Raw genomic sequence first — 16,210 nt, forward strand, 5'->3', positions numbered from 1 at the left:
GAGAGAGAGTTAGAGAGTGTGAGTGTGATTCAACTATTTCTAACGACTCTTGTGTGTGTGTGTGTGTGTGTGTGTGTGTGTGTGTGTGTGTGTGTGTGTGTGTGTGTGTGTGTGTGTGTGTGTGTAGGGTGTGTTGTTTGTGTCCTCCTACTCGGCCGTTCTGCAGCTGAGTGTGAGTAACTGCTCGGCCCATGGCACCTGTGGGGAGTGTGTGTTGGCGCGAGACCCGTACTGCGCCTGGGCCGGAACACGCTGCGCTGACCTCACACACACACCGCCGCAGGGGTGAGCCCTACAACTGAAACTCAATTATGCACACACACACACACACACACACACACACACACACACACACACACACACACACACACACACACACACACACACACACACAACAAACACACATTTACCCACACAGTAGTCATTTTAGCTTTCACTCATCTATTGCAATAAATAGAAAATTATTTAACCCTTGAGTGTAATACACACATCTGTATTTCTCTTCCCTACTCAGGCAGTGGCAGCAGGACATTGAAAATGCAGACCCATCCTCGCTGTGTAAAAGCACAGCCACCCCACGCTCGGCAAAGTCACAGAGCCCTGGTGAGTCACACACGGAAACACATACACACACATACACACACGCACGAACACACGCACGGACACACGTACGCACGCACACACACACATTCACGCACATAAACACATTTAACATCCAGCTTGATAAGGGTAGTCTGTGTGTGTGTGTTTGAATTTTTTCAGACATTTCTGCATGTCAGGTGGTCGTCGTACCTGCCAACACCTTCCGCGTTCTTCCATGCAAGCTACGGTCTAACCATGCACACCGGACGTGGTCATACAGCCCCAGCACGCATCACTTCCTGTTTCCTGGCCCAGAGGGCGGGCTAGTGGTCGGCGGCATAGAGGGGTCCGAGAGACTTTACTCCTGCTGGGCAGAGGAACAGGGTTTTCAGCAACTATTGGCCAATTATTGTGTGAGGGCGGAGCCAAGAGTCCAGAGACCCACTCCTATTGGTCAACCAAGAGCACCACATCCCTTGGAGGAGGAGTCAGTTATCCTGCCTGATCGGTCCCACTCCCCATGGGCGACTGCGAAGACCTACCGCGCAGAGCTGATCGCCGTGTGTGTGCTCCTGTGTGTGTGTGTGCTGTGCTTTGGTGTGTGTGTGGTGTACGGCCGGGCGAGGGTGCCGCCCACACAGCCACAGAAGCCGAGGATTGTGGGTAAACCGACTGAGAGTTTGCCGCTGAACGGCGGCTCCATGCCGACCACGCCGTCTGAACTCAAGGGCTATCAGACGCTGGAGGAGAACTACTGCGCGCACACACACCCTCCCACGCCCACACACCCACAACCGACGCACTCAGAGAAACAGACTCACGGAGACGACTCTCCCATCTGTCCAAGGCCTCGCGTCAGACTGGGATCTGAGATCAGAGACTCCATAGTGTAGACACACACACACACACACGCATACGCACACATGCACACACGCACACACGCACACACACACACACACACACACACACACACACACACACACACACACACAGGCCTACAAAGACATACAGACACACAGTTAATGTGAAGATGATATTCAGACACACTCTAAACGACTCGTCAGAACTGAGTGTAGTTCTTAACCACCTCCATGTCTCACTCGTTTGTTTACCTGTCTGGTATTACCTCGTCATTTTACTGTGAGCAAAAAACCTGATAAGCAGACTTGCATTATATAGCACAAGGCGAGTGCTCAGACACTGGACATCACTGTCCCTCTGAGCTTACTGTAATGTCTTTTCAAAACATCACAAGCGTTCAATGACCAGTCTGATCTTTTTAGAGGCCACAGGTATCTTCCTCAGCAGACTAACCTTTGAGGCTCTAACACCAGTAAGATCTGACCTTCCCTTGCTAAATGACCAGAAGTGCATCTTAAACACAACATGCACACATTCTGTGTTGTGATATATGACTTCCATATCATCTTGATATTATTTTTGTGAGACTGTTAAATATGGCACAACATTCTGTTAGTAATCATTTGCACTGGCTTCTGACAAAGACCTTTTGACTCACCACTGAATGTATGTGTACTAGAAGAGTATTAACAAGCTGTTATTTTAATGTGACGCTCACAGATTAAGTCTTTGAAAGTAGTTTTTTTTATATCTGTTCACAGTCCCTCCACTGAAGACAAAAGAAAACAGGGGGTTCTGTTTGGGTGTTTTATAATATTGTTTTCATTGCAAGTTGGGGATCTACTGTAAGAAATGACTCTTGAGTTTTACTCTTATGTTAATTGGGTTTATACTGCGTGCCTAACTACCAACTTCCTGTTACTGTTCCCAACAACACTTTTCTTCCTCTTTTTCAGTGCTCTTCATCCTCTCATCTTTTTGTCTTGCTTTGAGTCTCTATCCCTGTATCATCCACTGACTCACATGCAGACTCACCTACACACACAGTCGGTTGGTTGGAGTCAATTGTGTGTGTGTGTGTTTTATGTGGATTGTACTGTTCTGAGCCATACTGACATACTGCTTCTGCTTGTTCTTCACTGTTCGTAACTGCACTTTATTTGGTTGATTACATCCAATGAAAATGTTTTGGAGCATCACTAAGTGTAGTGGGGTCACTTTTTGTGATACGTAGGAGGACATCCTCCTGGCAGCATGATATGTGTAGGGGGACATCCTTAGTGCAAGCCCCTGGCAGCATGAGAGGGTGGATGTGGAGACTTACTGTCCTGTCAGGGCATACGGAGGAGTTTTTCCTTCATCTCAACACTCTCCCTGATGAAGGACCACGCCATTGGTACAGCATGATGACAAACAGCAATCACACAGTAAATAGTTAACACCTCATCTATAAACTCATCCCATTATTTGGAAACTATTTCCAACATGAGAGAAGGGTTGTGTTGTCTGTCATGGGGAGAAGAGTTTAACATGTCTGTCTACGCATTGTGTATTTCCTTACGTTTCTAAGAAATGGATACAGATCATCATTGTTTAGTGTGAGAGTGATCCAGATCACCATCTGGGTCCAGGAGGCGCTTGGCAGAGGTCTGTGCTCTCGGAGAGCTTTTCTGGTTTATTTGAATAACCATGATAAATTATCTCTGTGAAAATCTGAAAACTCTCAAGATTTCTTGCACCTTCAGAATAGTGAGTCGTGAATGTACCAACACTGCTAGGCCTATTAAAACAGGCTATCATTGGGCCTATCAAAGACACGCATCTCGTAGTCTACCAAGCACCTCATCTAAACCACGCGTTGTGCAGGTGTCTGAAGTTGAAGCACCTGCGTTAGTCCTTTCTACAGTGGCTACACATAGGCTACCATATAGCCCTAGTGTTATTTTTTTTTCTTTCAAATAATCGCACAGTTTTCGGGAAGGGTAGTTTATTTCGAAGTTATCACAATTTGTATTTATTTATTTTACGTTAATTGCACGCAAGTCATGAGCAACTCGAATCGGCGACGTTTGTCCGTGAGTGGGGTGAAAAATGAATCGGAGCTTTTAAGTAACACTGATAGGTGTTCTTTGTTAAACCAACTAAACACTGAGGACAGGTTATTGCCCGACAGCGGCACCGCAGAGAGCACGGAGAGCGATTCGGCGAATTCAACCAACATTTCAGATGAAGTAAACGACGGGCTGAGCTTCGTTAAAAGGCCAATCAAGCTCGAACGTCGTCTGATCGACTGGAGAGAAGAGGATTCCCTGGATTGTGACGAAGACTTCTTGGGATGGTGTGTAGGCTTGTATAACCTTAGCATTGGTAGGCCCACTCATGTTTAAGATGAGAAATCTGGTAAGAGGCCATGTGTGACTTGAAAGGCATCGTGTTTTACAGAAACCATGTTGAGGCTAGCCTAAATCAAAGATGCAGGCCTAATTGCCTAATTGTTCACAAACTAAATTAATTAATGTTGTGCAAACTGCTCTGTTGTATGGAATTCCAATCAGAGCTGCCAAAGGTAATCAGAAGATTTTAATAGCCTTTTGCGCATGGACAGAAATATCACTGTGTGACCCATTATTAAGAATAGGAATAGAAATGGAATCCTTGGACATTAAGGAAGCAACATATCCCAGCGATGTTATTTCTTCTGCTTTGATTTTGCTGTGATTAACATAATTTGATATGAAAAAGAGTAACTCATCCATGGCATTTTAGATGAGACTCTTGTAAGATGCACGTTTGTCTGCTGATAGGCACAGAGACAGGAGATCCTGTCATGTGAGTGATTTGGAGGATTTACTACGACATCAGCTGCTCCTTAAATCACAAGAGGAGGTGAGAGAGAATGTTTGTTATAATCTTTCTACAGTAGGGCAGGCCTACATATAGATGCAGTGCAAGCTCAACATGAGGAAGTGTTCTATAAATACTGGTTACATAATCTTTAACTGGAATGGAGAGTTTCTGTAGTAGAACATAGGCAATGCAATATTATGCTGTGTGTGTGTGTGTGTGTGTGTGTGTGTGTGTGTGTGTGTGTGTGTGTGTGTGTGTGTGTGTGTGTCCGCTTCACAGAATCAGCAGCAGGAAGCCTGTATAGTTTCTATGAAGACCAAGCATAAGGGAGAGCTGGCAGATTCACATGCTGAAATAAATGCCCTAAGACAGGTATGGCCGGCTCCATTGCACAACTACACACCCCATAGTTTTTGTTCCGTAATCTCTCACCTAAGGCGGGATACAGAGTCCCATGATCGTTGAACCAGAGTTCTCTTTGTCGGCCTCTTTGCCTCTTGCTCTTAACAACATCCAGTGCTTTGGGATGGATCCTCTGAACATGTCTTTCGTTAGTTGTTTTTTTTTTCACCTGGTCCGTTTGGTTTATCTCAGGAGAACGAGCAGCTGAGGACGGCGCTGCTGAAGGCGCAGACAGAGGTCATCCGCATACAGACCCAGCTGGACAAACTCAAGCAGGAGTTCACAACCCCGCAAGTCTCCTCTTTCTATAGTATCTCTGGGTGCCTCTCATTCGTCTTTTATCTGTTCTCCTGTCCTTCCTCTGTCCTCGTACTCACTGATCTAGATAAAGAATGATGGGGCGGCAACAATGGGATAGTCTATCCAGTGCTAGTTATAGATCAGTGAGAAGTGAGAACGAGTCTGGAGGGGCATCGAGGATCAAGGAGGGATGTTGAGAGAGGCCCTCTGTCTGGTTTCTGTGCTGTGGGTCAAGCAATAAGCGTTAACTCAATGGTAAAATCAGTTTAAGCACCCTCTAGTGGAGAGTGGTTTAAGGTCACTCTCTACACAAAGAATCTTTTCAATCACCATTGTTTTCTGCCACGTTGCAAATAGTTTCTAAATTGTGGGATGAGTTTAGAGATGAGGTGTTTACTATTTGCTGTTTGTCCTCGTGCTGTAGCCTACTGATGGTGTGTTCCTTCATCAGGGAGAGTGTTGAGATGAAGGAGAAAACTCCTCTGTATGCCCTGACAGGACAGTAAGTCTCCACATCCACCCTCTCATGCTGCCAGGGGCTTGCAGTAGGGACGTCCCCCTACGCATATCACAACACATATCACAACCAGCCCTGCTGGTTCACTGACCTGGATTTGTGGACAGTGTGTAGTGACTGTCTGTCCTTCTCAGTGTAGATGTACGTTTTGTATGTGTATTTGTATGCCATTTTGTCTCCTGTCTCACCTGCTTAGGAACTACACAAATGAGCAATTTTGATATCTCCAGCATGTTTATAAAATAAGGAATGTACTGATGTTCATGAATGTTCTCCTTATCAAATAAACAAAATAATCCAAATACTTTCAACCATGTATTCATACATGTCAGACAAACACAAAATCTCCCTTTCTGGTTGCTCTCCCTCCACTTCCCACATCATCTTCTCTCTGTTCTCTCGGACAGGATAATGGGCAGGACTTCACCCATAGGGCTGACACCTCATCTGGACAGTGTCATTGGTCATTGGTCAACCTATACAACGGTACCTTTTCCCAAACGTTTAAATAGTAGATGCTGTGTAAACAGGATACATTTTAAGAGTCAATAGTTCCATGCAAATCAAGACACAGATGTAATGTGTTCACAGAGTTGCACTTAAAATGACTTCCCTACTTGGGCATAGTTCATTTAAGTGGACACATAAAGCATGATGAAGAGGTGTTGTGTGTGTGTGTGTTTGTGTGAATGTTAATAACTCCATTTGCCTACATGCAGTCATCAAGAAGATGCCACAATATCCCTGGCAGTCTCATGCCCACCCAAAGACGGATTTTGTTCTTAAATAGGTGAAGTATTTTAAGATGTACAGTAGGTGTCCTTAAGCCTACCTTACACTGACAGACTTTGACAAGATTTGGGAAAGATTCTTGAAAGATTGTAGTCTTTTGAGTAAGGCTTTAATGAGGGGCATTAGTTATACAATCTTTCAAGTAGGCCTATCTCTCCCAAATCTGTCACTGACTGCGTTTACATGCACTTTAGTATCCCGGTTATGAGCAGGATTTTAAAGTATCCCGGTTTTGTTTTTGTTCATGTAAACATAATTTCACGATTTCGGAACCCCCGTAATCGGATAAGCCCTTATCCCGGTAACGAGTATACCGGTTATGCTAGGTGGCGTACTCCGAGAGAAACCGGGATACAGTTCCATGTACAGTATACAGCTTATCCCGGTTTCTCAGGCAAAACACGCGATTGCATTAGAAACCGGAATACGGTGCTAATAGAACTTTATTGTTGGTAACCGGAATACTATTATTCATCATGTAAACAGGGACATTAATAACCGGGTTTCTCTGTGTTCATGTAAACACCACATCCTGAATATGATCAGAATCGGGATAAGCCTCATAACCGGGTTACTAAAGTGCATGTAGAGGCAGTCATGTATACAGGGTTATTAATAACTGGGTTTCTCTGTGTTCATGTAAACACCATATCCTGAATATGATCAGAATCGGGATAAGCCTCATAACCGGATAAGTAAGGGATAATCAACGACGCGCCGTGCGTTTATAGGAAAATAATGCACGTTCGAAGTGGTAATAAGGACCCGACGCCGCAGGCGGAGGGGACTTTACACTTCGATAAGTGCATTATTTTCCTATAAACGCACAGGGCGCGGAGTTGATTATCCCGCTTATACCACTGCTACTATCATTTTCGTTTATATTGCCGCTGTCTTAGATACAACGTTGCTGTTTTTACAGTTACATTCACATTGGCGAATTGATATTCAAGTGTAATAAGCCCAAAAAAACGAACTACTTCATAGCCGTGCGGTATATAGAAAAATAATGCACGTTCCAAATAGCGCATCACAATAGGAAATTTGACCAAGCAGTGGTATAAAGTGCATGTAAACGCAGTCAGTGTAAGGTAGGCTTTACCTGCAAGCACATAATGGATGCATGCCCTCACCTGTCCTTCATGTCTGTTGCTCTCCCCGTCTCTCTTAGTGGCCTGTCAGACAGCGAGTCTGCGCTGGATCCTCTGAGCTATGATGATCTGAAGGAGAGTGACCGAGAGACAGCGCTGGAATCGGGTCAGGACACAACAGTATGTGCACTCCGTATGTGCTGAAGCTCAGGTGGTCGACCAAGGCGCAAGCAACACAAACTTCACTGATCTCCCATTCTGAGGGAGAAGGACGAATGCTGATAAAACATGACATTACTTCTTTGAAACTACTGTCAATATGGCTAAAGACATCTGCACAATGAACACATTTAACTGCATGTTTCTTGAGTTAAGTATTTATGTTGAATGGCATCTAGGAGCTGGAGACTACCTTGGAGTCGACAGAGTCTTCCTGTGGCAGTCCTGCTATGCTGTCCCAACTTAAACTGACACCTGGTCCTCCTCTCCAGGTGAGACAGGACTGGATTCATCTCGTCTGTGTGTGTGTGTGTCTGTCCTCCCATCAATCCTTCTGTCATGTTTAGGTTCTCAGTTGTTCTCGAAGTGAAGTGCAATGTTGCCACAGACTCTTCACTTAATTACACTTGAAGTCAATATTATGTGATCATCATCATTACATGAATGTATGTGTGTGTGTGTGTGTGTGTGTGTGTGTGTGTGTGTGTGTGTGTGTGTGTGTTTTAGCCGGGAGGTGTGCCATCCTGTGAGGACCAGAGGAGTGAACCCACGTACCGGTTGGTCCTGGCGGGAGATTTGGGCTCTGGGAAGTCCAGCTTTCTCCTGCGCCTCAGTCAACATCAGTTCAAAGAGAACATGCGCTCCACCGTGGGTAGGACAATTCCACAAGGACAGCATATCTATTCACATAAACACACACATTTTCTATACATGCCCAGCCATAAAGAGCATGCTATGCTATTCACTTTACTTTTGCGCTATTAAATCCATACTGAAGATTTTCGAGTCGTATCATGATGTCAAAGTTAACTTCGTTATCATGTCAGACATTTCCTGTGACCTTTATCACCTTTTCTCTCTCTCACACACTCCCTGTGTAGGAGTTGACTGCCAGATAAAACGCATGCTTGTGGACGGCAAGAGGATGGCTTTGCAAATATGGGACACTGCTGGCCAGGAAAGGTACTTGCAACTGCTGTGGCTATCTCTGAGGCAGGGCTCACCCAGTGCTCATTTACATATTCATTTAGCAGATGCTGTTATACAAAGTTAACCTGGGTGAACTCTGCCTGAACTTCTGGCGAATTTGGATTCGCCTGGCAGCTCAGGCTGGAAACCTGCACATCTATCTCTTCTGTTCCCTGCCAGAACCTTTGGCTCCAATCAGAAGCTAGCTTATCCAAAAGACGCACTGGATGGTTGGTTGAAGGACTGCTAAGCGTACGGAGTCATTTGAGCAATGCCCATTGATCACACCTCTTGTACAGTAGAAACAAAGTGCATCTTGAAAGATTGAGCTTAGTATAGTGATAGCCAGACTAATACACAGATTTACCGTTTACTAACAAAACTAGATGCGCGCGCAGCCGAGGGGTAGAAGACGCCGGATGGACGGTCATAACGTTATAAAGTTAACCTAATAACCAGCTGCTGTAAGCTACAATCGGCATTTTTTGTATGCCACTGGCCACTGTTGTCTAAATGATAACATCTCATTTCTGAGTTTATTTGAGTTTTTCGTTCGTTTTCATTATTTATAAAACAAAGTCTTTTTGGCAGTTTTCGTGGTTTCTGGCAAATAAATGCATTACTTTACATTCCTGAACATTCTCTAACCATCGTCATTTCGAATAGTGCTGTTTTCGGCACTAAAATTCATTTTAATCTTTTCACGGAGAGCAGCTGCTTCATGCTGTTCATGATGCTTTCTGCCCCTTGTGTGCGCGCGCATGTTTTCGAGAAATCTATGTATACAAAGTGACTTCCATATGTCAACTATAATATCACAAGGGATCACACTGACCCCAGAGAAACTTGGGGTTAAGTGCCTTGCTCAAGGGCACATCGGTGGACGCTGGGAATTGAACCCACAACTTTTCAGGCTACAGCACGCTAACCCAGTTCCTTAACCACTACACTACCACCACCTAGTAAAGACATGGTTGTTTTGTCAAGGGGTAGAAAAACAAAGCTAAGTTTGATCTGAAGAGCTTATTCGTGCTCTGCTTTTGAGACTTAAAGTTGCCCAGCCTTCACCCCATGCCCTAATAAGACTGTTGTTTTGGTGTCAGTAATGTACACTGAGCTCTCCGTAAAGACCATTGTTTTTTACAGAGATGACCAGTTCCAGTTGAGTATTTGTTTGCTTTGTTTCTGTAGGTTCCAGAGTATTTCTAGATCATACTTCCGGAAGGCTGATGGAATTCTTCTACTGTATGACATCACCTCTGAAAAGAGCTTCCTTAATATCACCCAGTGGTTAGAGCAAATTGAGGTAATGACAGACTGTTATCTGGCGCAACAGGCTACAACACTCGTACCATATCTGAGTGTCCATGGGCACCCAGGTTCGAATCCGACCTGCTGTCATTTCCCAAGCCCACCCCATGTCTCTCTCCCACTTGCTTCCTGTCTACCTCTTCACTGTCCGGTCATAATAAAGTCAAAAAGGGCAAAATATATACTTAAAAAAAAAAAAAAAACAGAAATGTTCCTTCTTCTGTTCCTACCCTCCAGGCCTGCACTACCAGCCCCGTGCCCATGTGTCTGGTGGGGAATAAGGCCGACCTGCGAGGCAAAGTGACCAGCAGTCTGTGTGTCAGCTCTGCCTGTGGGGTGCGTCTGGCCACGGTAAGACTACATGTGTTTCTGGAAACAAATGGAGCGCAGCGTTAGTTTAGGCAGGTCACAGAGTCTCGTTGCTAGTTTCCCTGGATGGCCCAGCTGATTGTCAGTCTTACAGCTCAGCTGATTGGTCACGCCCTGCTTTCATTGGCGAAGATCATTCATAGCGTGTATTTAGCGCTACTTGCCAGTGGCTTTTTTCTGCAATTTTCCATGGACTTTCCATGTTTAAACATGATGTGAGTGAGTGAGCTGAGGCTGACCTGTGGGTTTCATATGAGACCCAGTGACAAGGAATTATGAAGTGTGTCATGTCAGGGCAGCACATGAATGAGCAAGAGAATCGTGGGGAGAACTGTACCATTAGTGAGCGGACATTGACCATTAGGCAGCTTAGTGTCATACGTGCAAAGATCCGATTTAACCCTCTGATATGGGGCGGTGTTTGCCCATTTGTGTGGTAGCCCCTCTAAGTTGAGAGAGAAAGTAGAGCAACAGAGTAAACTTTTTTTGTTATTATCTCAGTCATGCGGAGCCCTCTTCTTTGAGACCAGTGCCAAAGATGGAACTAATGTGGTGGAGGCTGTGCTGCACCTAGCAAGGTAACACCCACAGGCTTGTAATTATGAAGTTTCACTTCACCTTCTATTTTACACTTTGTGTTAGAAACAAACCCTCACCAAGACACCTCAAAATATTTTCACCTCACAACTAACCACGTTATAATAACAGAGGTTAGTTGTGAGGTGAAAATATTTTGAGTACACAGTAAACTTTGAACTTGAATCAAAGAGATTTTCCGATGGAAAAAAATGGCACGTAGTTCCGAATAGGCTTACCCATTACGTCAAACATATTGCTTACTCAGAGAAAGGTTTAAGAGAAGCTAAATTTAAGCTTAACAAATAATGAGTACTTTTTTTAAATCATCATTGTGCGTGATGCCAATGAAACACAGAATAAATAATTAAACTTTGGCGTTAGGACCTAGCTACTTTCGAACTCCTAACAGACACAGGAAATGCCCCTCTTATGAATCGTTTCGCTTCACCTGACACATCTCCACCCACTCTCTCCCCCCCCCCCCCATCTACTCTTTGTATTGGTTCTTTTTGCTTATGTGTTTGACATGCCTGTATTGTATGTACTGTATTGTCCTTTTGTATCCTTTCTGTTCTGTGTCTTTGTAAAGCGCTATATAAAACCTATGTATTATTGTTATTATTTATCACTGATTGTGCGTTTGTAGGGAGGTGAGGAAGACTCGAGGTGCGCTGACTGGCTCCACCCTGCAGCTGTCCAGCCTCGGGGGCAGAAGTCCTACTGCAGGCAGCTGCTGCTGGACCTTAGCCTGACTTTATATTAACATGGGCTTAAGCGAGGCCAGTTATATTTCTAAACTAAATTAATGACCTAATAAATATGTTTTATCTAGAAAAGTTCCCTCACATCAATGTGGATTTACACTTTTTTAATGTTAAGTTGGAAGTTACCACACTCCCAGCACAAATGTAAAATATGTACATATTGATTGTGCGTTGTTTTTTTAAAATGTATAAAGCATGTCTTCTCAATGTCTTTACACAATAAACTGCTAATCTAAGTTGATAAAGTGTATTTTCTAGTACTAAAATGTGTCAAAGCAGCAAACAACCTATAACCAGATAATAAAGATCATCAAAATTAAACCATGCAAGATTGAAGCGATTAGGATATTACAGTTAGATTTAGGCTAAGCAATCAAGTGAACAGCGAGATCTGAATTAGAAAGCCTATACTTTATTTGACTGGATACATATTGATACAAAAAAAACCTTTGTGTACGCAGGTATACATTAGTTCTACCACCAGTATTTTGCTCAAAGGATCCATTGCCAGATGTAGTTGACAAGAACTCAAAAAAAGGGAGAAAAAAATCCTTTGGTCCACCAGAGGGTGGAGAAATATACGGGGCAAGCCTGGATTTGAATCGGAGACACGAGGACTTAGCCTACTCTTTAAGAGCCGGGACATGATGGGAATCCATTGTCGTGACAAGAGTTTCAGACTGAAGGGTTGTTTTTTCACTGATTAGGTGTTGTAGCTGCCCCCTCCTGCCGTGGCTACTTCCCTTGCCCAGCCGGCTTCTCTTTTGCCGCCGCTTTCTGCTTCTGCTGCATTATCTCTGCATCTCTGAAAATATATTAAAACAATAAATGAATAATAACACACGGGTTAGAACAGAGCAGATGCTGGGGATAAAGATCCATGCCATACACTTTTCAATTTTATAACATTCCCTGAGATGCTTTTGTGAAGTCTGCAGGGTTTTTTTAATTGAAGGGAGAACCAGCTTCATCTTGGTCTCTCATGATTGTCATTCATAATTTACGTGTATAATGTACATGTGCGTATGAATGTATTTGGACGTATGAACTTGTATGTGTATAAAATACTTTATGTACTGTATATACTTCAATGTTAGGAAATAAGTTGTGCTTTCACAAAGACAATTGTAATAACATTACTTTCAGGTATAGAGATCGCTAAGACATGTGACCAAAGTCATCAAAACACAAAGAATTATGGGTAGGTTTGGCTCGCCTGATGCCAGCCCATGTAAACTAGTGTTCTGGGTCTATGATCTGGCATGATAATAATGAAAACTAAGCGTGAAAAAATTGTGTGAAAAACAGAACATAATCTCGCGCTTCCTTAGTGCTGCTATCCAAGTCATTCCTCGCCTTTTTGTCACCTCTGAAACATGACGTATACTATTATTTTTCCACGCTGGAAAACTATAAAAGATAAGCTTCATGTTACTCTATTGAATTTTACAACACAGCAGGTAAACGGCATTTCGACAACTGCACTTCGTTGTTCCCGCACGTCAGTAAAACAACTTAATTTTGGGCCACCTATTCCCAAAATGCGTTGCGTTTTACGTCACGTTCTCAATCTCTATAAACTACATTAATTCAAGTTTAATTTAACAAAACAAAACAGTTGTAGCAGTTGTATGATTAACTCTCACTCCCTTTCAAATGTGTATTTAAAACAAGAGATCGTTTTCTTTTATGCTATTTTTCTGCCACTTGATGGCACATGTGATTATCTGCCACATTTGAAATATCAATCAATCAATCCATCCATCAATGCTCTAAAAACCCTACAGGAAAAAAGATTTTGATATTTGGATAGCAATCCCGCATGTAAGATTTATTTACTTTTCGGCATCTTCCAGGGGGTGAGTTCAAAGCAGACAAAACGCAAAGCATTTCATTCAACACAAACTGGGATGTGCTGAACACTGTTGTTCGTGCAAGCCATCGTTTGCTTTCTTCTCTCATTTTCTTTCAGAGCCTGTTGTAAAAGTTTAATTTATTTTCAACTCTTGATTCTTATCTTTTATCTGGTAATGACTTGTGTTGTGGATACATTGTGCACACTGTATTTTTAATACCGTGGTTTGTAAACTGTTGCTTCAGGAGAGTGAAAAAAATGTTGTTACAGTACATACACTTTTTAAACTCCATTTAACCTTTAACTTAAATACTTTAACACTGCTCTTGGGTCTGCTATTGACTTCATTTAAATGATTAAATCTGTCTCTTGTGTGGTCATATATGTTGGCCAACCGGGCACACTCATATCCTCACTATAATCAAAATCGGGATCGCCAGGATACGACAGCCAGTCTAATGACAGTTGTTTTTAAAGTACCTTGTGCAGCTTTTTGATCCACATCATGGACACTAACAGCCTGTTGCTGGGGTTGCACTTATATGACATTCAATTCATAGTGAAGAAGACTATCAACAGACGGTAAACAACATCCATGCTTACCATAAATAAAGACAGAGAGGAAGGGAGGTTTTTTGGGGGTCTTTACTCTCAATTGCTTTTTAAAACCTGACATTTGTTATATTACTATAGTGTTGTGTGAGACACCGGTGGGTGTGTTTGTGAGTGTAAAAGAGTGATACCTTTGCTTGCGCGCAGCTGCTGACAGCCCGTCTTCCTTAGGCTTTCCCTTGCCATCATTTTTTTTGGCATTTTTCGCACGGGCAAGCTCGCGCTGGTTTCCTCCTGAAAAGACACAGTTGCACTATGACTACAAAGAGAGTGTGTGGTGCAGAGACAATAATGGCCAGTTTGCCAACATACAACACATATTCAGATGCTCCAACTCATGATTCGACCTCAAATGTCTGGGGGGGGGGGGGCGGAATGCCATTTGTAACAACAGGGTTACTATTACGATCAATCAGAGCTGGAAATATCAAGAGCCAACGTGGCAATGGGGGCGCCAGAGAGCGCGCGCATGACAATAACAAACCTCAACAATAGTGGAACTGTAAAAGATTTGGTGGCCGTCATAACATAATCTTAGAGTTCACTCTGCTGTCTCAAGTGTGTAATCACCATGATAAATACATAAATAAATGTCTGTCGTAATGGCATACCGGAATCCTTATATAGACAAACGCAAACGTTGTTAGTTCTACATGACGTTATACTAGCCCACTAGCGATTGCATGCTTGTTTTATAATAGTCTAGGTTAACGTTTTGCCGTGGGATTTAACAGATATTCATTTACGGTGAACATTATTAGACCAGAGTGTCAACACAGAGCTAGTTTTTACTGTAAAAACGTGACAAAGTAACAACTCTACAGGCAGATATTGTGCAAACGCGCATCGAACGCTAGTTATTTAGCTGACGTTAGATAGCTATCGCTAGACCAGCTGGCTAGCTATCTTTTCAAGATAGCTTCCTTTCATGGTATCGAAGGGATGCCAGGGTGTATCCTTGTTAGCTAGTAGCACAGCATTTTAACATTTGTTGTTTTACGGTTAAATACTTCAAACCAACAAAAACGTGTGCCTTAAATAAGGCTAAAAATGGATACCTACTCGTCATACTTATTATGGAGCGTTTCTCGAAGTCCAAATGCTAATACCACGACCGTGGGCCAAGACCACCTCCCCGACAAACCTACAGCGATCTTTTTTTTTTTACTTTAAGGAAGTCTCGTCAGAAACACCGTGCAGCAGCGTGCTTACGTCAGACTGTAGATTTCCAAGTGGGCGGTGATTTTAAAACCTACAACTCTCCGATAAAGGTCATTACGTAGCCTACCCAAACCAAAGCCATCAGATAAAACACTCTGGTTTCTCTCTGACCCGAACCTCTCTCAATTAACTTTTTTTTTGCACAGAATTCATTTCTACTTGAGATATTTTTTGTATCACGCATAGTTAATGTGATAATTCCAATAGTTCGATCAATTATAATTAGAAAATAGCCTATAAATATTTTTCTTATAATTTGGCTGTAGACCGAGTCATGTCTTCTGGTCTCTGTTTCACGCACTGTCTATGGTTTCACGAGGTCACTGAGTAAAAAAAAAACAAAAAAAAAAACAGATTAACCGCGTGTTATCTCCTTTATTCCACATGGAACGTTTTTCAGAGTGTGGTTTTTGAAACGGTAAATAATGAATTTGAAACTAAACTAAAATTGAGTCAATTTTCCAAATTTTCATTCCTGCATCGTAGTTGGACTGAACCAAACGCGCCAAGGGATGTAGCCTACGGGTGGCGCCTCTGGCCAGTTGTAGAGTCCTAAATAAATGCTCCCTAACTTGTAGTCTGACCTTCATTCATGCACTTCAAGCATGACATTTAATACAGCGGAAGTCCTAGATAGGCTAGTCCAAAGCCATCGATATCTCAAAGTTGCGACACTACCGTTGACTCCCGTGAACAAACAATGGCGGCACTTCCGGGAACTATTCCATTGAGAATGAATGAATATAATACGACTTTTCTACATGACTTATAGTCGTGTGCATAGTAATGCATTTTCATTTAGTAATGTATATGTATGTGGAAATGCAGTTTATAGTCATTTTCATCGAGTATTCACCGTAAATATTAATGCGATCGCTGCTGTCAATCCCGTAGTAAACCAGGGACCGAGGGAACTACT

At 42.9% G+C, this 16,210-nt stretch overlaps 4 protein-coding genes across 5 annotated transcripts in view; 3 read left to right on the top strand and 1 right to left on the bottom strand.

The window, feature by feature from the left end:
* The window catches only part of sema4bb (sema domain, immunoglobulin domain (Ig), transmembrane domain (TM) and short cytoplasmic domain, (semaphorin) 4Bb), a 12,740-nt gene extending 9,583 nt beyond the window's left edge, over positions 1-3,157 (top strand). For both annotated transcript variants that reach the window (XM_062549545.1, XM_062549544.1), the window contains exons 13-15: positions 128-285; positions 515-603; positions 763-3,157. In XM_062549545.1, coding sequence (XP_062405529.1) covers positions 128-285; positions 515-603; positions 763-1,475 — 960 coding nt within the window. In that variant the 3' untranslated portion in view covers positions 1,476-3,157. The remainder of the gene's footprint in view (positions 1-127; positions 286-514; positions 604-762) is intronic.
* A 155-nt stretch (positions 3,158-3,312) lies between these two features.
* On the top strand, positions 3,313-5,455 carry LOC134096182 (uncharacterized). Its single transcript, XM_062549932.1, has 5 exons — positions 3,313-3,781; positions 4,248-4,329; positions 4,570-4,662; positions 4,885-4,986; positions 5,417-5,455. Exons 1-5 carry the CDS (start codon positions 3,489-3,491, stop codon positions 5,453-5,455), a joined length of 609 nt encoding a protein of 202 aa, XP_062405916.1. The 5' UTR covers positions 3,313-3,488.
* Positions 5,450-11,839, top strand: LOC134095857 (ras and EF-hand domain-containing protein-like). Its single transcript, XM_062549571.1, has 11 exons — positions 5,450-5,494; positions 5,917-5,995; positions 6,229-6,299; positions 7,473-7,572; positions 7,791-7,883; positions 8,119-8,263; positions 8,493-8,574; positions 9,772-9,886; positions 10,129-10,242; positions 10,762-10,838; positions 11,486-11,839. Exons 1-11 carry the CDS (start codon positions 5,457-5,459, stop codon positions 11,589-11,591), a joined length of 1,020 nt encoding a protein of 339 aa, XP_062405555.1. The 5' UTR covers positions 5,450-5,456; the 3' UTR covers positions 11,592-11,839.
* A 156-nt stretch (positions 11,840-11,995) lies between these two features.
* LOC134095872 (small EDRK-rich factor 2-like) lies at positions 11,996-15,288 on the bottom strand. The gene is made up of 3 exons (XM_062549588.1): positions 15,133-15,288; positions 14,202-14,304; positions 11,996-12,408 (listed from the first exon to the last, which is right to left on the bottom strand). Exons 1-3 carry the CDS (start codon positions 15,137-15,139, stop codon positions 12,339-12,341), a joined length of 180 nt encoding a protein of 59 aa, XP_062405572.1. The 5' UTR covers positions 15,140-15,288; the 3' UTR covers positions 11,996-12,338.
* Between the last annotated feature and the right edge of the window lie 922 nt (positions 15,289-16,210).

This window comes from Sardina pilchardus, chromosome 11, assembly GCF_963854185.1.
Source record: "Sardina pilchardus chromosome 11, fSarPil1.1, whole genome shotgun sequence".
Lineage (NCBI taxonomy): Eukaryota > Metazoa > Chordata > Actinopteri > Clupeiformes > Clupeidae > Sardina > Sardina pilchardus.

Excerpts from the sequence above, each read along its gene's own strand:
- LOC134096182 (XM_062549932.1), top strand. The coding sequence starts at position 3,489 with ATGAGCAACTCGAATCGGCGACGTTTGTCCGTGAGTGGGGTGAAAAAT. Across the intron at positions 4,330-4,569 it reads TCCTTAAATCACAAGAGGAG|AATCAGCAGCAGGAAGCCTG; the intron begins GTGAGAGAGAAT and ends TCCGCTTCACAG. Across the intron at positions 4,987-5,416 it reads AGGAGTTCACAACCCCGCAA|CCTACTGATGGTGTGTTCCT; the intron begins GTCTCCTCTTTC and ends CTCGTGCTGTAG.
- LOC134095872 (XM_062549588.1), bottom strand. Across the intron at positions 12,409-14,201 it reads GCAGCTGCGCGCAAGCAAAG|AGATGCAGAGATAATGCAGC; the intron begins GTATCACTCTTT and ends ATATATTTTCAG.
- LOC134095857 (XM_062549571.1), top strand. The coding sequence starts at position 5,457 with ATGAAGGAGAAAACTCCTCTGTATGCCCTGACAGGACA. Across the intron at positions 5,495-5,916 it reads CTGTATGCCCTGACAGGACA|GATAATGGGCAGGACTTCAC; the intron begins GTAAGTCTCCAC and ends TCTCTCGGACAG. Across the intron at positions 6,300-7,472 it reads CGGATTTTGTTCTTAAATAG|TGGCCTGTCAGACAGCGAGT; the intron begins GTGAAGTATTTT and ends CGTCTCTCTTAG.